The sequence below is a fragment of the Alosa sapidissima genome, chromosome 10 (assembly GCF_018492685.1).
Source record: "Alosa sapidissima isolate fAloSap1 chromosome 10, fAloSap1.pri, whole genome shotgun sequence".
In the NCBI taxonomy this organism is placed as follows: Eukaryota; Metazoa; Chordata; class Actinopteri; order Clupeiformes; family Clupeidae; genus Alosa; species Alosa sapidissima.
In genome coordinates this window covers 15,626,163-15,650,323 of record NC_055966.1, presented here as the reverse complement: position 1 = coordinate 15,650,323, position 24,161 = coordinate 15,626,163, and the positions used below count along the sequence as shown (strand labels likewise).

The window sequence follows — 24,161 nt, the reverse complement described above, 5'->3', positions numbered from 1 at the left end:
AAGCAGCTGTCCTCGGTGTCTGTCTCAGACTTCTCCTTACTCAATAAAACCTCCGCCCTTATCAGATTCACTCATAACCCAGAACCTTCCATGAAAGTAACATCCACTGAGCCTTCTAATACATGGTAGACCATAGACAGGTCTCCTGATTGATCATTATTGTCCATGTTCTGATCAAACTCCCTGCCTAACTTCATCAATACCTCTCTTTCTCTCTTAAAGTCATATGGAAGTCCCCTATTTGTCCATTTGCAAAATACTTGGTACCCATTTAGCACTAATAAGGGGACACTCAATTGGTATTAAATAAATCAAAATGGGCATGCTCATTGGAATTAAAGCTTAATTTACGTTCTGAAATGTCCTGAAATCTGTCACCGCTTTATAGAGGTGACTAAAACTGTGAACAAATGAGACCTTGATTCATCTATGACTGGGTCATTTCCTATTACACTAATGTCCTATAGGATTACTCTGTTTGCCCTGTTTATGACTGGATGACCTTGAGCTCCCACAGCAATTTGAACAGGTGGACAGGAAGAACAATGAGGTAATGTTTCAGACAAGAAACAAGGAAAAATGAGTCAGATACTTTCTAATGTGCAATAAATGTGCTTACATTTCATAAGGATTCATTCATAACATAATCAATTTTAATGTATAAGGCAAATTAAAGTTTGTCAAGAAAAAACATTTAAAAGTTTTACAGTTTTACTGGTTATGTGTCTTTTATTAGAAATTGCATAGCCCTATATGACACAAGACTATTTCATAATTATATATGTCAGATCAGAAAATATTCAACACATTTCATTCTTGATTAGCCTTACATCTTACAATTTGTCCTACAACAGTTTGGATTGGTTTGAAATTAAGTGCTTAAGCTAAACATGTGAATAATTCTCTGTGATCATGCTGAGTGAATGGACATTTTTGAGGAATCGCAAATATACACAAGGGAGGCGTTACATTCCTTGGGCAGGACAGTGGATCTCAAAGTGGGGTCTGGGGGTCTTTGTATTTTCAGCATCAATGGGGCGGCAGTGGCTCAGGAGGTAGAGGAGTCGTCCAGCAGCTGGAAGGTTGTCAGTTCAAGCCCAACTCCTCCTGACCTTGTCGAAGTGTCCTTGAGCAAGACACTTAACCCCAGTGCTCCCAATGAGCAGGTTGGCGCCTTGCATGGCAGTCTCAGTCATCGATGGGTGAATGTGAGGTATGACATTGTAAAGCGCTTTGAGTGCTCTGAGGAGTCGAAACGCGATATATAAATGCCATCCATTTACCATTTTGTAGTTTAAAAATACTGCTGAATATTTTTGGTAAAACCAATAGCCTACTTTTGGTGATGTGATGACATCATAAAAGTGCAAAACAATGAATGTAGCCTCTGACTGGTGCTAATTTACCCAGACTAATTATGATCATAATATTGAGATTAAGGAAGATGATCCAGTGCAGAATGAGTAACTTGAAGGTTGCTCACACACACAATACACTCCCTCTCATACCAACCTCAAGTTTCTTGAGAACTTTAATGATCAGTTTCTTGAGAACTTTAATCATCCAATCGGAACACATGGAACCGATTCTGTGGTTGGCCGGCAACATTAATCTGGGCATGCATTGACAATGTCAGAGACTTTGTACTGCTTGACACGTTCAGTTGTGACTTTTTTAATGTGCATCTCTGATACAGTATTTAAACTATGTAACAGGCATAGTTGTCCTGCTGACTGTTTGCAGGTTATGGCATATCTCGTAGGCAGAGAAAAGCTGTTGCTCTCAAACACTGTACACTTAATCAGAGTCAGTATGATGAGGGAATAGATTAACTAGACAGATATGGAAGGTTTACAAAGTGATATCATGCTCACTTTAAAGACATTTTGAGTACTTTCAAAATACAAAAATACAGTATTTTATTTTGATATATGGTGTCGCTAATGCATTTTGTAGTTTATTTTGATACACTTAAAATTAGGGTAATTTATATTTTATTTTAAAATACATCCCCATCCCTACCAACAGCTAGCAGCCAGGCAGCTACAGTGCTTCACTCTAGATAGATAGATAGATACATAAATACTTTATTGATCCCCAAGGGGAAATTCAAGGTCTCAGTACAGACATCACACACAACATGCACTTACAGTAAAAAAAAGTAATATACTGTACATATAAAAAGCTCCACTGTACAATAGAGACAGTAGAAGATAAACATGATACTAAAATAAGAGACTGAGCCTGTAATTCAGTGTGCATTGTAAGGTGCTCTATGAGAGTGAGTGTCATGGTGATGGTGAAAATAAGTAAGTCCAACAGTGCAAGAATAAAGTCTAGAGACCAGCATAAAATAAGTATGGACATATAAGAGAATAATGTATAATGTAGCCAAGGTAATATAAAAAACTATATCAGAATATAGAATATACAAGAATAGGTTGAGGTAATAGGGTTACAGCCTCTGGGGGCATTTTTAAAATCAGTACCGACATAGGGTACTCAGTGATTTTGAGAAACAGAGATCTATGTGAAAAATGGCCAGAGTTTTCCTGTCAGGAGGGGGGTTTACCGAACACACATATATAGGCCTATAATGCACGGCTATGTACCAGCTAGCTACCATTACACTCAACACCAACTCATCTACATCCAAACTGGGTTTGAGGCTGCACGCTGTGCAGAAGCACAACTGAAAAAAACCTGACTTTGTTTGGGTGGGCAAGACACAATGCTTGGGTGGGCTTAGCCCACCATGGCCCCTGCCTAGCCAGCCCTGAACCTGGCCACTTCAGAGAATACAAATGGCATATGCTCATTTGTTATGATTATGATTGTGGTCCTCGGAAAAAAATCTTCCCCACAATGGGGTAGTTTGAAAACTATATAGGGGATTTCCCACATTGGCCAATCAACAATCAAGCCTATTTCACAGCATGACGCAAAGTTCAACTTCAATGCATGCTATCCTGGATCCGTAAAGCTAAAGCTGTAATTTTATACCACACATTGTATGACAAAATGAGTCCTAATTTCAAGGATGGAATAAGCATGTGATTACAAAATAAAATAAATAAATACGGTAGCCTAAATAATAAAAAAAATACATTGACACAGCATCTTCCCATACTCTTTGATTGTGAAAGTGTATATGACTGTTATTTTAGCATGATACCTTCTTCTATATAAAGATAAATCAAGCCTGCTACTTGCAGGTCTCTTCCAGTCCAATAAAGCCATTTGCTTATCAGATTCAAGCCTCTGTGCTAGGCACAGAAAAGATAAGAAACCAGGGCACCATATGTGTGATCATAAAAATGGGAAAAACAAGTTATTTAATACCTTGATGAATCAATGCAAGCATTTATCAGTTCATTATTCTTTTCTATTTTTCACATAGAAAAGAATAATCTCATATGAGTAGTGTCTGTTTTTAGCCTGGGTGTTCCCATGCTGCCTTGCGCGCGATTTGATTCACGCTGCTAAGGCAGCCTGGAGACCATGGAGCAAATTTTCGCCTGAGATAGGGAACCAATCACAGAACAGGGGGGGGGGGGGGGAAGCAAGACGAAGATGAGCTATGCACAGACGCATTTGATAGACACCCAATAAACGGATCTGGGCATTTTTTTCAAATACGAGAAAATGAACGTTTGGTTCCCAGACCACGTCTCATTGAGAAGTGGTGGCGCTAGCCAGGCTAGTCTGTTTTCCCATTCTAACATAGATCAAAATGTGTAAATTGTTAATAGACATTGTAAATAGACCCTGTAGGCTACTTTTAAGGCTCAATCTTGTATTGTATATGAAGACTCAACCTTGTATTATATTTATTTAACATGTTTTGATGAAAATCAAACTATGGCACTTTGCATTTAATTACTTCTATTGAGAGCTAACCGCATGTTTAACCATGTACAGAACTTGTTCAGGTCCACTTAGCAAAGCAGTGGAGTCTATGTCTTCATGTCTTGTCTTCAAAAACATGATGCTTCATAGCACTGAATAGGTTTGAGATGTCAGCCATGGTTTGGATTTATGATTGGGGCAACAACACAATTAGGTGACATAACTAAACCACCACAGTGTATCATTTATGTAGGCTAATTGGCTGACTAGAATAGTTGGCGTAATTAAAAAGTACTATATTCTAAACAAATTTGTAATTTACTTAGACACATTACTTTATGGATCTAGGCCTACTTAAATTCCATGACTAAATGTGAGGCTAAGGCTATAGAACTAACAAAACTATCAATAGCTCATTATTTCTGAGTAGTGTCAACAGGCACCATCTCGGAAAGATTAGATGAGTTCGTTGACCCAGGACTTTGTTTGTTTTGGCTTCCCGCCTGGCTGTAGTCACTGTATCAATTTAATTATAGTCACAGGCCTTGGTAGCTTGGTACTGCCTGCGGGGATGACCAAGAGGAAGATATAGAACTAACCTCACCCCCGCCCTGGAGCAAGACCATCTGGCAATGGGCATTCATTGAGAAACTCTTATCACTCTTGAACGAAATCAATGGTTAAACAACGAGTTGTTTTTCTGAGAGTGAGATTACTATTTGAGGTCAATGTTCACAACTCACGACTATAAATTGGCCTGGTGTATTGGAAAACGACAGTTAGAAGCAGGTGCGTAACTGCCAGTCCAACAAAGAGAATTCCCCCTTGACCAAAACGGTCGGTGGTGTAGGCTACGTTGTTTGCTAAGTATTTGATGCAGAGTTTTTGTTATTTTTCGCTTCAAAGGAATGGAGTACGAGTGCTATTGCACAGAGGACAACATACAGCCAAATGCTATTCTTTTTAACATCCTCAGCCGGACGGATAATGAGCCTGTTGACAACAACCTGAACTACACATTTGCGCCGCGCAGATGTCACTGCGAGATGCGAAGGACAGTGTGTTTGAAAACACCCGGCGAGACTTGTAAAACGGCCTCGGACGTGCTAGTCAAAACAATCAACTTCATGAAGAGTTTGCCAGCTTTCCATCAGCTTCCACCAAAGGATCAACTTGCACTCCTCCGGAGTTGCTGGGCGCCATTGTTCATTCTTGGTTTGGCTCAAGAGAGGGTGAGCTTCGAAGTTACAGATACCCCCGCGGCCAGCATGCTGAAACGAATCCTGCTCAACTGTCACGAAAACACAAGCATGCAGATGGAGCAGCCCCCTCTGGCTGGGGTTAACACGCTCAAGTCCTGCCTGAAGAAATTCTGGAGTCTCGATCTGAGTCCAAAGGAGTATGCTTACCTGAAAGGCACCATGATATTTAATCCTGGTATGTATCCTCATTCCACACTCATTCACTGATTGTCAGCTCACTCAGATCTAAATACTATCAAAACGAATTTAATGAGTTGATGACATACTGTCCCAACTAGAAGTAAATGCAATCCTGTATACAAGTATGGCTGTCTTTTTTTCTTGACTGACTGGTCTTTTGGTTGTCTCTTAAAACAGATGTTCCTGACCTGAAAGCCACCCTGTTCATTGAGGGCTTACAACAGCAGGCCCAGCACGCATTAAGAGAAGTCCTTCTTCCACTTCATCCCAACGACAGGGGACGCTTCGCTCGCATCCTCTTGACGGCCTCCTCTCTGAACGCCATCACCCCCAGCCTCATCACAGAACTCTTCTTCAGGCCCGTGATTGGCCAGACAGACCTTCTAGAACTGTTAACTGAAATGCTTTTCAGCAAATAGCTGCTTTGTTTCTTTTCTTTCTTACAAGAGCATTTTGTTTTCTTTTGTAACAAATGTCTCAATTTTCTGAGACACAACAATGAGCACTGTTATTTTGTGTGCTTTACTTGAAGGCATGTTGGATGCACAGACAGGACTTTTCTTTAGTAAAAGAAAGTTGAATTTGCTTAACCCGTAACATCTACAAATACATATTTAAAATTGTTTACAGTCACCGGACAAACAGGAATTTTACCAGGTTACATGTAAACATTTTACAAGTTACATGCTTTTTTATGTTCAGCATTGTCCCACAGAGATTTTCATCAATATGGAACTTGAACTAGTTAGGAAGACATTGGTGTTCCAACTGTGCATGAAGTGTAAATAGCCTATGTGAGATTCCAGTATCCAAATTGTTTTGGAATAAACTATATTTTTTTATTGTAATCTTTAGTGTGTGTTTTGGCAAACTGGCAAGACCAAATAAGCGTAACTAATATTTCAAATAGCTATGAACATAATTTTCCTGATAATGTGTACAAATAATAATTCACGACACACACATGGAAATATTTCATGGGGGGAAAAAATAATAAAAAAGAACTATCACTAAATGAATAGAAAATTAGGGTTTTTCCAAGAGCATTTCAACAACTCAAACTACCATTTAGGCAGACCCACCACCCAAAGCATTCCTTAACAATTCCAAATTTGTCTATGGGTCAATTCAATGGAATTATATAGTCATTATTTAGATACATCAGGTGATAGGCCTAAAAGATTGAAGTAAAAGCCCAAAAGACATTCAGATGTATTTCATAATGATATCCCCAGAATGAAACCTTATGACTCCTGATCCACGGGCAACCCTCAGTGTGTCAGACATGACATCAGCGGCACCCAGGTGGACTTTGAAAGGGCTTTGTCAATGTAGAATCAGCGGGTGTGTGGCACCACTTGCGCCGGCGGTGATTATTCAGGGTGATTGGCCCCTCCACCTCCCCCCACGTGGTGTCGGTGCGGGTTGAACAACCTGCCGGCTGCCGACCGTCCGACTCAGCGAGGGGGCTTCCTGACGTGACCTCCAGACGACTTGCACAAATTGCATCACTCAGCTCCTCCTGAGTCCTGCTCAAAATGCAACAGCTGAAAAACAAGCTTCCCCCACACCTAGGTCATACGATCCTTTAGGGCTTTGTCAAGCAGGTTATTTGACGGACAGGGACTTACAATTACAACGTCTTACTCTCTCTGTCTCCGCACGCACTCACGCACGCACGCACACACGCACGCACGCACGCACACACACACACACACACAAAGCATAAGCATTAATTCTTTAAGATATGAAAAGGGTGGCATGACAGGTTTTTAGAGTGCCACTGTAATGATGTTGGCAACAACAATATTTTTTTGTTCAACTGGAAACACTACATGCTTTGCCTGGAAAATCAGGACCGCAGGCATATGGGTTCCAAGTACAACTCATGAGCGCCTCTTTTCTCAGAACAAGCACAAACTTGCAAATGCTACAAGGCAAGCTTTGTTTAGGAGACCAGCAAGCAGAACAGTTGCACCTCCCTATGAGCACAAGGTGAGGTAGATCAACTCCATTAAATCAAGTTCTGCTTGTCACTAAATTACTTCAGTTGCAGTAATGATAGCTTGTTGAAAATTTGCCAGATATAGTATAGTAAATAAATAGTAAGCAGACCATTCAGCAACAAACAGCCAAGATATCTGATTGTCTTCCAGACTACCTTCCCTGTAACAATTGATAACAGAAACTCTATCACCCCCTTGTGGTCCACTGAAAATGTTGTGCTACAAGTTGTTTGTTACAGGACAAAAGGAGAAAAACTTCATCAATCATGTCTCCACCATCCTGCTAATCCTAAAATCCCCTGGCCCTGGAGGCATCGGGCTTGCTGTGAAACAGGGATTTATTTCCAATGTCAGACAGTAGGCCTTCTAGAAAGACCAAATCGCTGGAGCTGAACAAAACGGCTGGGAATCGGAAAAAAAAAACACTGATAAGCACTTTAAACGTCAGTCACCCAAAGCTAGGCTAAAACCACTCAAACATTTCACATGATGTCACATGATTTTGATGGGACTTTTGTGTGAGTTCATCTGCTGTGATTAAGTGGGAAACCTGTGCACAGGTCCCGTAAAACAGAATCCTGAAAGACTGAACAAAGGTGTTTTGTGCCACTGGATACTTTTTCTTTCTCTGAAATAGCAACGAACCTCTCGCTTGCTCAGAAAACAGAGATTTAATTTCCTTTCTTGAGTCAAACCAGCCAAACGAGTTCACCACGCTATGACCTGGGGTTGGGAATGGGAGGAGGCTGACACCATTACATTCTAGCACAGCAAGATGTCAACACTTACAAGACGGACGAAAAACCTATTGAAAAAAAACAAAACTCATAAAAGCCCATATATATGGGCTTTCTATCTTTATTCAGGATAGTGGAGATTGACAGGAAGTGAGTGGAAGAGAGAGATAGGAGGAGATTGGGAAATGACCGCGGGTCGGATTGGAAGCCGGGTCTCCGTGTGCACTTGGACCCCCCCCCCCCATTGAGGTCACATTCAAGCACAGATTGGTTGTTATGACAGAATGGAAAAAGCAGGACAGTGGACAAGAATGCTGACATGTTTCAAATGATATGTTGGCCCTTTGCCCGTGTTGAGGTTGACAAGATGTGCATTTTGTTCACGTTAGCACCTTAGTTGAATGTGCCCACTAATGTTCTCTCATTATGTTGTCATTTTCCAAATAGGGCAAAGCATCTACCACAGAGAAGTCGCAATGACCAAAAATATTAGTAACTAGCCATATTCAATAAATAGAACACATCCCCCATTTCATCAGTCCTATTTGTAGTCATGTCAAATGCTTTTATGATCCTATACTCTATGACAATGAGCACAACTTAGTGATGGCTGACTAACAGACCCTAGGAGCACAAAAAATAGGAGTACACATCATAAGGGATATCCCCTTTATTTGATAAAAAATAAAACTATGAATTGCCTTTTTTTTCAAAGTGTCCATGTTTCCCAGAGAAATAGGCTTGCAATTATACAAGAGATGCCTACACATCTAAAGAAGCAACGATAACTGGAAGGCTGTAACACCTATGTACATATGGGACAGAGGCATGTAAAAATGCAGCATGTACATGCACGCGCACATGCACACACAAACACAAACAATTTAGAGGAACAGGAGTCTAAGCAGGGCATAAATGACAGCACCTTCCTGTATTATAATCACTGATATTAGATGGCACGAAATAAAAAAAACTAAAAAAAACTAAAAAAAAAAAAAAAAAAAAAAAAAAACCTCAGCTATTATGGCACATAGTCTGTCATGATATTTACTACAATACCAAAGTAAAAGTAAACAAAGTTATTGGATACAAAAGCAAAAACAGACACAATAAAACAGGAGAAAGTTCATCCAGTTCTTCCAGAATGTCTCCAAGTAAAGTTTAGAAATGGCGGTGGCACTCAGGTTTGGTTGATCTGAGAGAGGAGGGCAACGAGGCCAAAGCTTCTAGTCCATTGCTTCAGGGCAAGTCTCCTCAGTTACGGCAGTCAGGCAACCACCAATATCACAGACATTTAACATCTTCTAGCAGCGGCGAGCAAGACCACCAACAAACAAACAAACAAACAAAGACATGACAAATGCGGACCATGTGGTCCAAAAGGGAGAGTGAAGCGGGCAGGTGACGGAGGGGGGCAGACATGCACAGGTGAGGCAGTGTTTTCCACTCCCGCTGAAAGGCCTGGGAGCGTCAGAGGACGGAGTCGCACTGGTTTAGGGCGAATGCAGCAGGGGAGACCCGGAGAAGTATGTGTCGTGGGAGGTGGGGGAGTAAACAGTGGCTGAACTGGATGAGTAGGCTGTGTGAGGAGACAAAGCAAAGACGGATGGCCTGTTTAGCCATCTGTGGTATGCACTTTGGGCACAAGCACCTAAAACAGCAAGTAGCCCCATGCTCTAGCATGAGATGCCCTTTAAACACCATGGCATGTTTGACGAACAAAGTCAAAAATAATCATGCCGAATCGTCAAAATATAATAACAAACATCAATTATCCCCATTAAAACATCATACATTAAATACATTTAGCTTGCAAAAAATAAGCCATACAAATAATACATTTATCAATGAATGCATGATCTCGTGCATGAGCTAGTGAAAGTGCCTCATGGTTCAGTTAACAAGGCACTTTTGAGACATTTCCAAGCTTTTAAAACTAAACACCTGATCACAATACCACTCCATGATAGTTAAAAAAAAACTTCCAATATTCCTGGATATAGCTGTGAAGCATAAGAGAGTCTTTGGGGCATCATTGAGGTGTAATTCAAGAACATCAATTGATTGCACAATAAATATGAGAGTCATCTGAGTAGGGGTGGAGAATGAACACTGTCCACTCAGGGGCATTGGTTTTGGAGAGAGACGAAGTGCTCCAGGTGAACTGCTGAAAGACGAGACCACATACACCACAGCCAAAGAAACGGTCTTAGTGCGACATACAAAGATGGGGGCTGCGAGGGGGGTGGAGGCACAATGGCCGCTCAGGGCCACAAGGCTGTTGTTCTCGGGGAGAAAAAGGAGAAGAATGCGCAGGTATTCTCCCGTGAAAGAGAGGGATCAAAGCCAGGAATGCCAGTGGAGAGCAGAGAGAAGGTGAGAGAACACCTGCAGCTGGCGCTTCCACACTGGGGCATTGATGAAGAGCGCTACCGTGCTCGCCGGCGTCATGACTTAATTTGCAGCAGTGGCTAATGCCTAACTCCATTTGATCAATGCCCCCTCAACCAGATGTAATGACCATACTGTCATATGGTGGTTAATAGCACACACCCCCTTACATGTCCCAAGAGAGACTGGGACACTAACCCACTGGGCCGGGTAATGAAGGAGGTTGCTGGAGCACAGAGCAAACATGTATGTGGGACATCGGTTGTTAGGGAGGAAGGGAGGCTGAGAGCCCGAGGGACTAGCAGGAAATGGGGAGAATGTGGGGAATGAACACAGGTGTGACTACCTAGGTAATTCAGAAAGTGCTTAAGTAACTAGAGGTTAAAAAAACAAAAAAAAACACGTCTCTTCTAATACTTCCGTTGAAGTTTTTCAAACCATGTTAAGAGTTTATTTCACGTTTAAAACTTAATTTCACTTTTTCGAATGAAAATGATTTGAATGGATACTTACTTCGCCCACTGTGGACCCTCATTCTGCGCGCGAGTTCATCTGATGGTGTCAGGTCGGACACTTTCACTTCAGGTTCAACTACAAACAATAAAAGTAGTAGAACAATGAATGAGGATAATTACAAACACCACACAGGACATATGTTATTGACATTTAAAGTGCAGTCAGCGAGTGCGCATTGTCTATGTTTATGTTTCAATTTCTTAGCATACACTTTCGTCCAAAACAACATACATTCTCTGTTCTATGGACATTCTATGTACATTCTATGGACCAAATAAAAAACACCAGAGAGGTAACTTATCCCTCCTTTCAATAACACAGTGTTTAGTTTTTGTTTGGGGGACAGGCTGTTCCCAATTTGTTTTTGTTTCCCATTTTCAGAGCCTGGGCTACCTACTCATACCGTTTTCTTTACTGTGTACTAGTGTTGGATGGGCAGCTTGTGGATCATGAGGAGATGTTTGCTGAATGTGACAAATAAATGTTATGGGCTTGAAATGGCATGCAATCGCTGACTGCACCTTTTAAGATATGCCTTTCTTTATTGGCTAGAGCCATGTAGAAGCTAATATCCTGCACTGAAGTACTACTAACTACCAGAAAGGTGACAAGCGGTCGGAATACAACTTTTCAACAGGAAGTAATTACATGCTTAATTTGGCATATGCTCAGTTAATTAGTAGAAACAAAAGAAACTGGAAAGTGACTGGAATGTATTTGATCACACTTATTAAGATACAAGCTTTATGTTGTAAGATGTGTAGAAAAAGATTTAAGCAGATATGGGATCATGTATCTTACAACTGCTGAAGGTGAGGGTCATGGTTTCGTGGCCACTGTCGGGCAGGGTGCCATCCCTTTGTCCGTTTAGGTGCAGCAGTGCATCCTGGGAACTGGAGTCTTTGTTCCTGCCATAAGAGTTCTTGTTCTTGCCCTTGCGGGTGCTGATGCGGATGACCCCGTGCACCAGACGGCACTCGGCCTCCTGCTCCTCCAAGTTGTAATCCTGAGCGATGCTGTAGATGAGGTCGCTGATCTCATTGGTCTTGCGTGAGAAGGACGAGTCGGAGGTGCACTTGGCCAGCTGCTCAATCTGGTGGAGCTTGTACAGGTCCAGCAGCTTCTTGGTGATGAGCGAGTCGATGTCCGCCTTGCTGTCGTCGATGTCGTCCAGGTCCAGGTCCTCTCTGGAGTAGATGCTGGAGGTTCGCTCCTTCTGCCCGCCACTCTTCGCTGCGGAGTTATTTCGCTTGGCGGGCCCCGGCTGGTAGTGCACCTTCTTGCCAGCGATGCGCACGTCCTTGTAGCGAAAGCTGTCCGAGTTGGGCAGCTCGCGTTCAGGCTTACGGGCCTCCAGGGGCACGCCGCAGGTGGGGTTGGTCAAGGCCATGCCGTTTCCCAGCGGTTGGATCTCGGCCTCGCTGGACTTGGCCGGCGGGTTGTCCGTGGAGCTCTCGTTGTGGACGGGCAGGCAGGGCTCACGCGTGCCGTAGAAGCCACAGGTGAGGATGCAGCAGATGAGCGCCTTGCAGCCACTCCAGCCCAGAGAGGCGCAGGAGCCACAGGCGGGCGGGACACCCTGCGCCGCATCCGCCGACCCTGGGATGAAGCCAATGGTCTCCGAGCCGCGCCCGTTGGTGTGGCGCGAGTGGGTCTTGCGGCCCTCGCTCTGGCTGCGATGGTGGTGACCGTGACTGTGGTTGTGGTTGTGATGGTGACTGTGGTTTTTGTGCTTGCTGTAGTGGTGGTTGCTGCTGCCGCCGCCACTGCTGCTGCTGAGGAGGTTGTTGTTGCTGTGGTGCTCGCGAGGAGAGTCCTGGCTGGTGCCACTGTCACGCGAGCAGCTACGGCTGTGCCCGTAGCTTTCGGCCCTGGTGCGTGACGTGTGGTGGGAGGGGGGCTTGTGATTGGCCCCCATGCTGTGGCCAGGCATGCCTCACCACATCCAGGGCCTGGAGAGAAGAACAAAGAGCAGGGGGTGGGGGGTTATTTTCACGCCATTTGCCCAGCAAAATCAGAAGAGACTGTTTTGGAGAACGCCCAGAGATCAGTTGAAAATTTAACTGAAACCCACTAATCTATTATCATGTAAATCGCCAAGTATCGAAACAGTCTCCTCCATAAGAATGCAAATCCTCAAGCATCACAGCCAGGACTAACACTAAACTAATACCTCAACGAAACTATTGAGATCCCCTAATGCACCCTGAAACAAACTAAATGGATATCCTAGACAAGAAGACCAACTGAAATCCGTTAAAAAGAAAGAGTACGCAACCCTGCAGTATGTTTTTAGGCTTGATCTAAACAAAGACAGCATCCATTTGAAAATACACCTGATGAGGACATAATTGGCATATCTTGCACAAAAACTGAACTTGGCCCAATTTAAATGAACTACGAGTTTGAGGTAGTAAGAAATGTGCTAAAATCTACAATAGAAACCTGGAAGATGCCGCTGAAAAGTGGGTGCATAGATGCACAAATGCTTTAAAGCACAGGATGAAAGCCACACTCTGCAACTGCAATAACCAATCTCTTTGATTTTACTGTAATTTGACACTTTTAGCAGTGCCTTGCTCAGCCAGGGGAGTCTATGTGCATGTGAAATATTAGGAGAGATGCTGTCTGTGACTTTGTGAACAGAGCCTAAACAGAGTACACCAGATTAAGAGGAAGATTACTCAAATTATGAGTTGAACACAGCTAGGGGACTAACACGAGACATATCTGACTGGTTACTTTAGATAGGGAAATTATATTCAACCACAAATAACTTTAGTGAGGAGTGTGCAGCATCAGAGCCTCTGTGTGTTTGTATGTATCCGTGCCTAACTATGCCTACATTTCTACATCGTCTGTATCCATCCACAGCTTATGATGTGTATCTCTGTGGTACAAGTCACCATGTTTAAAAGTGATTGCTAAACTGATGAATATAAGACATGAATATGTTACCATTTTAAAATATTCTGGCTACAATTTAAACATAGGTGTATTAAGACAAGAGAGAAGAGAAGCAAGGGCTCTTACAGCTTCACTCCTGTGAACAATGCTCTCAGTGTTATGACTGAGTTTTGAGTTTTACAGCGTTCATGTATGAGTGACACATCACACAAATACAGGAAATAGTGACCAAAAATCAGTTTCTTGAGGCATGCAACAATTTAAGGAGCATCCAAATCTAATACAAAACAAATCAGGTCTGGAATCCAAAGCTCATTGTTTGTCCATAGTAAATATTTATGACATTGGGTTCATGAAACAATACAGCCTACAGGCACTGGGCTACAAAAAGGGAATGCCTCCATATTGCATGAAAGTTGGGTAGGATCATGTAGGGTAAAGGCCAAAAGGACACTGGTTGATATGGCTGGATTGTAGACAGGTTTGCGCTGACTCGTACATTTCTGGCCAAATAGTTCACAGATGACAACAGGCGTGCTGCTCACCGCGGTTCTCGTTTAATAGGCTGAACTCAAGGCAGGCCTAAAAAAACACTCCAAATTCAGCTGCACTTGCTGGTTGTTTTGAAATGGGTCGAACATTGCTCAAAGGCCTTCGCTATGTTTTCTGACCTACAATCAAACTTGTCTGACTTGACATTAAGTTGGTTAAGTTTGTCGCGTAGGCTAACTTTGATCATCAGGTCCTAAAGCGGAGTAGACAAGAAAAACGAGCTCGATAAGAGTTTCACACGACACGGCACAAGCCGTGGATTTTTTTTTTTAAATTGAAACTTACCACATAAGAGCAAGTTCTCTTGTCTTCTGTTGTTGTTTCCCTCCGCGTCTTCTTTCACGGAAGTGAATTAGTCGCTGACTTCCCAGACCCAACAATATTAAACAGCATTAAGAGTGTCTATAGCCTACAGGTAGGCCTACTTTTTAAAATCAAACACAAACCGTAGACAATCAGACAAAACACAATCCACCGCCCAGCTTGGGCTAGATCTGTCTCGGTAAATTCCACAGTGTTACGCTCCCGCTCCCTCCCGAAGCCTACTCTACCTGCGGCTACAGGTAAATCGTACACCCACTCACAGGTAAGCAGTGACGTCACACGTGTAACAAATATGGGTGCATGGTTGGGTGGGCAATTGCAAATCCCGCTGCCAATCCGTTGGATTGCAAAATCAATAAATATGAGAATACTGAATAATCCACAATATTGCATCTACTGAAATAGTTGATTTATGTTTTAACTTCACAGGACAACCATTTCGAACAATCGTGGCTATAATTTCGAAGACAACATAATAACCAAAAATAATTTCAGGGTGTGCATGCACTTTCAAACATCAGCGTCACAGGTTATATAGTTGGCTGGTCTGTCGTGGCTGCAGAAGAATGCCAAATTACTATAATGCCACACAAATAATCAGACCTTTCTGGTAAGACATGCAAGACACATACAATACCATACAAGATTCTCAGCTCGTCTATATACCACTCTCAGCAAAAGCAAAAGGTAGATAGATAGATAGATACTTTATTGATCCCCAGGGGAAATTCAAGGTCTCAGTAGCATACATACAACACACACACATTCACTAACAGCAGCAGCAAAAGTAATTAAAAGTATATAATATAAAAACACAACTAAGCAATAAGGACAATAGAAGATAAAGAACATGCTAAATATACTAAAATACAAATGATACTAACTAACACTTAATCTAAATCAATTCTAAAAACAGTATCCACATAGTGGTGATTAAGGTGTGCAATTGGACAATTGTGTGGATATTCATGACATGAAGTGATAGCTGACAAGGTCAGGAATTTGTCAGCTTTATTTGATCAAGTTTTAAATCAAGGGTGTATAAATACAGTAGCCCACACATCTTTTCAAAAATAATAAAGCTATGAAACACATAGGCCTACCTTGACAGACTTATTCCTAAATGTAAAAAAGTTAAAAGGATTACACACAAATGTTTACACTTATAGCCATGGTTACAATTCAGATAAGAGTCTATGCATGTTTAAAAAAAAAAAAATCACTGCAGCTTTTTAGATCTATTGCTTATGACTTTCGTATAGGGACTTGCAAGGTGCAAGGAGGGACCAAGCAACAACCACCCCCAATTCAGCTTCTACTCAATACAACTCAATACAACCACCCCCAATTCAGCTTCTATACAACCACCCCAATTCAGCTGCTACTCAATACATCTCATATATTTTTAGTGCTGACTTTGCAGAGGTCACACTGCCGCCCACTGTTAGCCACCAATTTGTTTCAGGGAAATATGTGTTGCCCTTAAAGCTCCCCAACACCATCACAAAGGTGGACTATTTTGTCTGCAGCGGAGTTTGAGATTGGTCTATTGTAAGTAGATTGACCTTTTATCAATTTGTCTGTGAGGAATGTACTTCGTAGGAGACGAATGTCCTATCATGTGTCCATTTCCTCTGAGTAAAAGTTGGACGTCATGTTTTGCTTGTTCCTGCGGTGTATGACCAACTGATAGAGCATGAAGGTAATAATCCCAAGGTCATAGGCAGATGTGTGGTCAAACAAAGACTACAGGAAGCCCTAACACAAAATCACTACAGGGCTTGCTACATGGAAATTGACATACTGTGCCAAAAAACACAATTCAGATGTACCAGTATGCTAGTGATAATTAAAGTGGCCTTAAAATCTTTTTTAAAGTGTTCAGGAGAGGAGGCCACAATTTATACACCATGATTCTTTATTTTATGTATGATGACAAACAAACATGTAACAACGTGGGACCAAAACTGTTGCATTACAAAACAATAAAAGCTTTGGTGGAAACAACACAGATAGCTGTTGAACCCATAACATAATGAACTGTATGTGGGCAGAAATGAAAACGTAGCAGCAAGTTTTGAGAATAACATGAAGGAAAGTTTTTACCAGTGCACAAACTATATGCAAAGATGTTTAATGATGACGTATTAAATATACCTGAGAATAGCAGAATGCTACCGTGTTTTCCGTCTTAAGTTTTAAAAACTACATATCTGGTTTAAATATCCCATGTTTGCTCCATTATTACAAGACCCACAGTCCTGGAATTTTTGCTTTGGGTTTGCCTGTTTCAACGGTTCTTAAGGTCAACCCAGTCGCACCTGCTTATGAAAATATTCTCTTATGATAATATACTCTCTAGTTTGCACTGTACCACACTAAGACACACTCCTTTGAGTGTCCACAAAACTACATGTAAATATGTATTTAGAATGTTACAGGCAGAGGCATGCACATGCAAGGGTGTGAAAAGGGTCACTACTCAGCAGATTCCATGCACTTCTAACCTGACTCTCGCCAGATGAATTTCGTTCCGCTTAGCTCCGCCTAGCTTCACTCACATCCATCTGGGACCTCTTCCATTGAGAGTGATTTCTGCAACCGACTTTATGGTACAGCCAATCAGGACGCAGGGCGGGAGTTTCATAGATGTGACATAGCGTAGAAGCGACTGTGAGACTGTTATCAGCGTCACGGGTTGGCTTTGATATGAGTGGTTGAAGTAGCACGTCAATAGATGACGGACAAGTGCTTATTCAATCATATGCAAGCATTTTTTGATTAGGCCCAGCCTTCTAAAAACAACATTCCAATGAATCGGTTCCAGATGGATGAGTGGAGCTAGGTGGAGTGAAATTCATCTGGCAAGAGTCAGGTTAATGCACTTCTTCAGCCTGCTTCATTTTCTCCCTCGTTGGCACTTCATCATCCTGCCTACTACACCATGTGAGCCAAGCCATTTGGGGAATGAGGACAAGTGCACAATAGGCTGGAGTGGGAGGGAGGGAGCATAGACACACACATGCATAGGTGACGGGGCACAACAGTACATGCGGTTAAATGTGTAAATGAGTGTAAGAAGAATTATATGGCTCGATATTTAGATATACTTTACATCATATGGAAAGTCAATGGGTGTACAATATTGAGTTTTAACAACTGTGTTTTTTAGACAGGTTTCCTGTTTATGGCTGAATGAAAGTGGCAATCAAGTGCAGTGGCTGGTAATTTATCAACTGGCAGTTCTGAGCATCTTTTGAAGAGCAATATTAGGCCTATTGCTTGAAAGTTTCATTAATCTCACAAAGAAAGCTGGAACCTTGGTCATTCGCACTGATCACGGTTTTATGTATAGTAGGCTATGTCACACAAAGACATCCCATCCAGGACGAACGTGTGGAGGAGTCTATCACAAAAAAACGCGTTTGCCTAAATTGCAATGTCAGCGGGAATTTGAGACAAAGAAGTCTTGTTAGGTATCTGGCGACCAGCTTCGAGTTTGTTCGTTTGCTCTAGTTTGCCATTAGTGCCAATTTGCCTGATCCTGGGGTCTGAGTCGATCTCATATCGATACTGGTAACCCTCCATCATGTCCTGGCATGCGTCTCGCATTTCCACGACCCACTTCTCGATGCCCCTGCGGTTGAGGAAGACGACGAAGCAAAAGACCATACCCACAAATCCACAGACCAACCCCAGGAGTAAGTAGGATGTCTGTAGGCTGAGGCCGTCCACCTCTTCCACCATCATCCCATCCCTCTGATTGCAGTGGAGGACCTTCGTGCTGAGCACTTGCACTGCGACGTGCCGCAGTTGTCCGGGAGAGGCGCAGCGCAATTTCTCTGGGTCTCCAACTCGGACTTTCGAATTGTTTACCCAGTTTGCGAACTCTTCCGTCTCACATACGCACCGGTATGGATTGTACCCCAACAGCAGCCGAGCCCTGTCGAGCCTCTCCAGTTCGTGAAGCCCCTCGGCGCTGAACGCTGTGAAGCGGTTGCCAGTAAGGTCCAACTCCTCCAGCAGCTCCACACCAGAGAATGTACCGTTGTAAACGGCAACCAGAGAGTTGTTGTCCAGACGCAGCTGTCTCAAGTTAGGGAGAGGAGAGAACATCCCTGGGGGAAGCAGGAGCAGACTATTGCCGGAGAGGTCGAGGCGACGGAGGCTCCTCAAGCCGCCCCACCTGAGCGCAGTAATAAGGTCAGTGAGTGAATTGTGATTGAAGAGAGAGTTGCTGAGGTTGAGCTCTTCTAGAGGACTGCCCGGCACCATGAAAGCCTCAGGATGAATAAGGGTGAGCTGGTTGTCATTCAGGTCCAGAGAGCGTAGCATGGTCAGAGAGGAGAATGTGTGGGATGCTATCTCGGTGATACTGTGGGGAAAAAGGAAAGAATGGCTGTTGTTCAGTGTTCTATACAATACAAAATACAGATCACTGATGCTGAGCACAAAGCAGTCAGCCTTACTGATTAGCAAACTACAAAAAAAAAAAAAAAAAAAAAAAAAAAAAACACAGAACATGCCACTGGGAACTTGGAGAACACATTTTGTCAAGTTCCCAGTGGCATGTTCTGAGTGGGTTTTTTGTGGTTAACACAAAGCAAACATGCAAGCCCACATTCTCTTTTATCAGGAAAATAAATTTGCATCTATTACGTTAACATCGATACTTACCTATTGTTGCTTAAAATCAAATTGGTGACATTGTCCAGCCACTGAAAAGACTCGTATCCGATCCTTGGAATCAAATTCCCTGTAATGACTAAATGATTGGTATATCCCGGGATGCCGCCGGGCACTGCCCGGAGGTCCATTGAAACACACTGAACTGTTGTGGAGGCTTCCAAACACTGGCAACCAGACGGACACGCAGTGGAAAATGAGAGCGCTCCGACGACCACAGAGAAAATAGTTACACAGCTGCGCATTTTGCAACTCCCAAGTTTGTTGTCTGCTCCGTTCAACTGCTGCAAACTGCTGTCAGTTCTTTTCTAGTGAAGTGTACCGCCTGTTCATGGTACCATAAAGATCCCCTGTAGATTTATACCAACATGTATCATTATCCGTTTCTTTATTTTACGTAGCCTACGCCCACACGTTCTCTATTTGCCAAAAGTAACGGGACAGTGTTACACTGCCCTTGCGAGGGGAAAGCGAGTCCGCGCAAAGCTGTCGCTCAGACAACACACAGGTGCACTGCTGTATGTGTGCTATGCAGAGTTATACAGCACCGCCTCACAGAACTAATAAGGGGCAGGTGACGAACATCTCCTGGGGTCATCTCTCTTAAAGGGGAAGGGGTTTCTGTCTGTAAAAAAGACGCTACAAATAGTCCAGACCAGATGTATAGTCTGATCATAGGATTAGACTATTAACATTAGTTGTATTCACTGATTGAATTACTTAATTTTACATATCATATTATTGTTTATTTTCATCCTTATATACAGCATAGCGTTAACATCACAGTAAAACAAGGCTTTCAATCATGCATCCTTATGTACCAAGTCAGTAAAAAACATGAATAAACAAAATACAATCTCTTTTAAAAAGTCCCTGTAGTGCTTTCCATGAACCTAAAATGAATGAAAAGACTGAGAATTGAAGCCAGTGGAGGTCCTGATTAAACCAAGGGCGAATGGGCACCAATAACAACTACTGCTCAAATATGAAAAGATGGAATTGCATTTAACCATAAGTGCTTGTGGATATAATACACAGATTACAGCATTTCTGGCTGTCTGAAAAGCCAGTATTTTACCAACCCTGAACAAGCGCACGTGGAATGGCCACTGTGGAATTGTGGATACAGTCGGGGTGCCTCGCATCCACATCTGAAATGCTCAGTAGTGTTCTCCAGAGTGCAGGAGACAGTGGCACTCAGTCAATCATCAACGTACAGTCTACAACAGCAGAGATCCAGCATAAAGAAGAGTACAAATGGAAGCATTGTGGATTCACAATCAGTGATCATTCTGCCTATCGGCCTGTTATTACTGTACAAGTCCTGTGTTCTTGCTTCTCTGAAGCAGTCCCAAATTCCGTTGTGCGTGTGATTCCGTCCCCACGCCAGCTTCCTGTGTCTCAGTTACCGCAGGTTGAAAGCCAAGGCGATGGTGACGACCACTCCGGTCAGCATCAGGAAGGGCAGCCAAGTCTTCAGGAACCCCACAAAGCTGAAGGACAGAAGGAGGTAGACATACACATGGGGAGAGAGGAGAGTGAAAACAGATGTGGAGAAAAAAGAGAGGGAGAGGCTTATAAAAACAACCCTGCCCTACACTCCAAAATGACATGTTCCGCAGCTGAAACAAAAACACATTTATCAGCAGTCAAGGGCATCGACAGCATGGAAAGGACCTCACACCCCCACTCCCCCAGAGGGGCAGAGAGGGGGGTTCATCCCATGGGTTTAGCAGAAGTCACCCTCCATGTCTGCACCCCCACCACCACGACCCTCCCCTACCCGTTGTATCATCCTGTCCTCTACCACAAATCCAACAGGCCTCCAGCACACAGTCCTGGCGTAGTGCGCAGCACGGGGGGACCCTGCACACAGCAGTGATAAATTACCTCTCCGCTTCTCAGGCAAAGGGCAGCCTGAACCCCCCCACCACCACCACCACCACCACCTACCCCATCACCAGCTGGTGGACTCAAAGACGTGATCGCTTGGAGAACACACACACGTGACAGTAGCGGCCAGTTCCTTGAAATTAAGTGTGTTTTACAGTACGTGGCAGCTAGACTCTGTTTATTGTGGGGTTGTTTATTGTCTACATATCACAAAGGTCTACATAGGCAGGACAGTGGCATGCATTCCTGTTGTGCATCTCTACTCACCTGACATGTTTGCTGTGGATGAGCGTGAGCAAACAGAGCTTGACCATGTTCCAAGATGAGCTGTTGTTGTAGCGCATTAAATTTAGGGCCATGGCCACATGGGAATGGCAGTTGTCACAACACAGGTTGTGCTGTGAACAAAGCATCACAAATATACTTAGATTATGCTCTACTTGTATTTGTGCAAAACTATATTATCTTGTTTCCACCAGTGTTTTGCATTTTCTAAATAATTTATCAACTTGTAGTTTACAGTAGTGAGTAGTGACCATGTTTTTTTTTATTCATTATGTTTATTTGTTGAAAAATGCCTTGTTTACTGGTAATAAAAAGGACACAGCTGAGCTGTAGCTACCATTCTGTGTTTGTACTCCTCTGAGGCGTCGTGCACTGCCATGTCCCAGGCATTGGCGCCTCCACTGTACACCTTGTTGATGTCCAGCTTCCAGTACCTACAGTACAGACACACATGATCAAAGCATGAGAACACAAGCAATTGTATCCTCCTGTCCTGTTCTGTACTACTGCACAGCAGTGTTACAACTAAGCCACATAACATACTTTGTTGGTCTCCCAAAGGCCATGTTGTCTTCCTGAATACAGAAAAAAGAAAAAAAGAAACTTAATCACAGCAATGATGTGATATGATTAAACATGCAACCATTTTACACTTATTTACTGACGCTTCACACGTCATAATAATCATGTTACTCCTCACAGTGTATCACTTTACTCACAGAAACAAAATAAGGTCCTGCAAAATCTCGAATGATCCCACTGGAAGTGCAGATCCCCATGTGACCAATGAAAGGCAGGAACCATCTACAGACAAAAGGCAACTGGTCAGTCAGGCCAGACTACAGCTCATTACTCAAAACACTGACACATCATAACACAACTAATTGCTTTGCAATGACAGAATGGATATATTACTATCCACCAAAAATGTAGGTAAGAACTGTAAAGTTAGGCCTAGGCTTCAACGTTGGTGAGTAGAAACTGCTGTAACTGACGTTATCACAATAACGACTCTGTCACTGGGTTGCGTTTTGCCAAATAGGTCTGTGGCTAAACAATATGACATTAGACTTCACTAATCCCCTCTCGGCAGGATTATTATTTCATTCATTCATGTAGTCTACCATATCAGAGCTGAGTCTATCCCAGGAATGCTACATTCTGGAAGTGGATGAGATAACGAACGTTTGAGGAGTGCAGAATTCACTGCTTCTCTAGGCCTACATTTTAGAGTTAGCAGAGAGATTTAGCGCCAACATTTGAGTTTATTGCAGTTGCTGCTTTCTGCTTTCTTTGACCGCCATAATGTCATTTTCTAGCATTGAATGTTGGTTTCATATCGACTGCCATGCATGCATTCCGCTTGTGACGTTTAATGTAGCATTACCGTGACACGGTATGGACAGGTTCACCTCGAACAACTACTCACGTTAGGACTGGAATTGGTGTCCAAACAATACAATACGGATAACGGCTCATTTCTTTATCTATTTTTTCGAAACCTCCGTTGAAATTCTTCATGGCGTCTACTTCAGCCACATCCGCCATCACAATCTGTCAACTGATGACGTATTCACTCCAACCGCGGAAGTCAATGCACCAGCGAAACTGCGCAAGCTTAAACCAATAGAACATATGGATCTACCTACAGCAATGAACTCCAACTGATGAGTATTTTCGTTTCGATTTTGTTTCTGTTCTGTATATGGCTACACCTTTGCGATCTCTCCCGGACAGTGATGGTTATTATGGTTCTGCTTATGGTAGCCTATTTTGCAGACTAGCAGACACATTTTATCCAAAACGACTCACAACATTAGGCTATAATCTGCAATAACTTAAAAATGACAACAGGCCTAAACTAACCAATACTACTACTACTACTACTACTACTAATAATAATAATTTAAGCATAACTTAATAAATAATAATACATATTCCACAGTAAAAGAGCCATGGCCTATAGTCTAATAATAAAAAAACGAGCTATAACTCATAAATGCACTAATTAGACAAATAAGAAAGATTGACCATATAGTGGAGAGGAAAATTTTGTTTCTCATTTGTATCCCTTCTGTTGCTCAGGAGACAAAATGGTGATTCTCTTTTAAGGATAATTTAAGTATTTGTCATAGTTATTTCTCCTAATTTTGCTTAAGGAGAAATAAAACAAGCAAAAGATGAGACATATCAATGATACAAGTATAAGTCACATAAGAGATGTTAGTTTGAGAAGCAGGAGAAATAGGGGAGGTCTCTATGTTTCAGTGTAGTCTCACTTACAACTTGTTTCTCCTTAGGAGAAATAATAGAGCAAATGAGGAGACATTGCAATGAGAAACATTTGGGCAGCCGTGGCCCACTGGTTAGCGCTCTGGACTTGTAACTGGAGGGTTGCCGGTTCGAGCCCCGCCAGTGGGCTGCAGCTGAAGTGCCCTTGAGCAAGGCACCTAACCCCTCACTGCTCCCCGAGCGCCGCCGTTGAAGCAGGCAGCTCACTGCGCCGGGATTAGTGTGTGCTTCACCTCACTGTGTGCTGTTTTTGTTTCACTAATTCACCGATTGGGTTAAAT

At 42.7% G+C, this 24,161-nt stretch overlaps 4 protein-coding genes across 6 annotated transcripts; 1 reads left to right on the top strand and 3 right to left on the bottom strand.

Annotated features, from left to right (window-relative positions):
* The first annotated feature begins 3,713 nt into the window (after window positions 1–3,713).
* nr0b2a (nuclear receptor subfamily 0, group B, member 2a) lies at window positions 3,714–6,139 on the top strand. The gene is made up of 2 exons (XM_042107009.1): window positions 3,714–5,286; window positions 5,469–6,139. The coding sequence occupies exons 1-2, from the start codon at window positions 4,758–4,760 to the stop codon at window positions 5,708–5,710; spliced, it is 771 nt and encodes a 256-aa protein (XP_041962943.1). The 5' UTR covers window positions 3,714–4,757; the 3' UTR covers window positions 5,711–6,139.
* Window positions 6,140–8,689: 2,550 nt separating this feature from the next.
* Window positions 8,690–14,964, bottom strand: kdf1a (keratinocyte differentiation factor 1a). 3 transcript variants are annotated; one of them, XR_006034732.1, is made up of 5 exons: window positions 14,680–14,964; window positions 11,743–12,894; window positions 10,939–11,016; window positions 9,048–9,613; window positions 8,690–9,017 (listed from the first exon to the last, which is right to left on the bottom strand). XR_006034732.1 is itself a non-coding variant. In XM_042107623.1 (4 exons), exons 2-4 carry the CDS (start codon window positions 12,872–12,874, stop codon window positions 9,528–9,530), a joined length of 1,296 nt encoding a protein of 431 aa, XP_041963557.1. In that variant the 5' UTR covers window positions 12,875–12,893; window positions 14,686–14,963; the 3' UTR covers window positions 8,690–9,527. The 3 variants fall into 3 exon arrangements, 1 of the variants encoding a protein (XP_041963557.1); XR_006034731.1 differs by having other exon boundaries at window positions 11,743–12,893; window positions 14,686–14,963; XM_042107623.1 differs by having other exon boundaries at window positions 8,690–9,613; window positions 11,743–12,893; window positions 14,686–14,963.
* A 2,487-nt stretch (window positions 14,965–17,451) lies between these two features.
* On the bottom strand, window positions 17,452–20,064 carry tpbgl (trophoblast glycoprotein-like). The gene is made up of 2 exons (XM_042107624.1): window positions 19,402–20,064; window positions 17,452–19,099 (listed from the first exon to the last, which is right to left on the bottom strand). Exons 1-2 carry the CDS (start codon window positions 19,653–19,655, stop codon window positions 18,154–18,156), a joined length of 1,200 nt encoding a protein of 399 aa, XP_041963558.1. The 5' UTR covers window positions 19,656–20,064; the 3' UTR covers window positions 17,452–18,153.
* A 66-nt stretch (window positions 20,065–20,130) lies between these two features.
* Window positions 20,131–23,176, bottom strand: tmem222a (transmembrane protein 222a). The gene is made up of 6 exons (XM_042107625.1): window positions 23,018–23,176; window positions 22,308–22,392; window positions 22,132–22,163; window positions 21,926–22,022; window positions 21,571–21,701; window positions 20,131–20,903 (listed from the first exon to the last, which is right to left on the bottom strand). The coding sequence occupies exons 1-6, from the start codon at window positions 23,134–23,136 to the stop codon at window positions 20,816–20,818; spliced, it is 552 nt and encodes a 183-aa protein (XP_041963559.1). The 5' UTR covers window positions 23,137–23,176; the 3' UTR covers window positions 20,131–20,815.
* Between the last annotated feature and the right edge of the window lie 985 nt (window positions 23,177–24,161).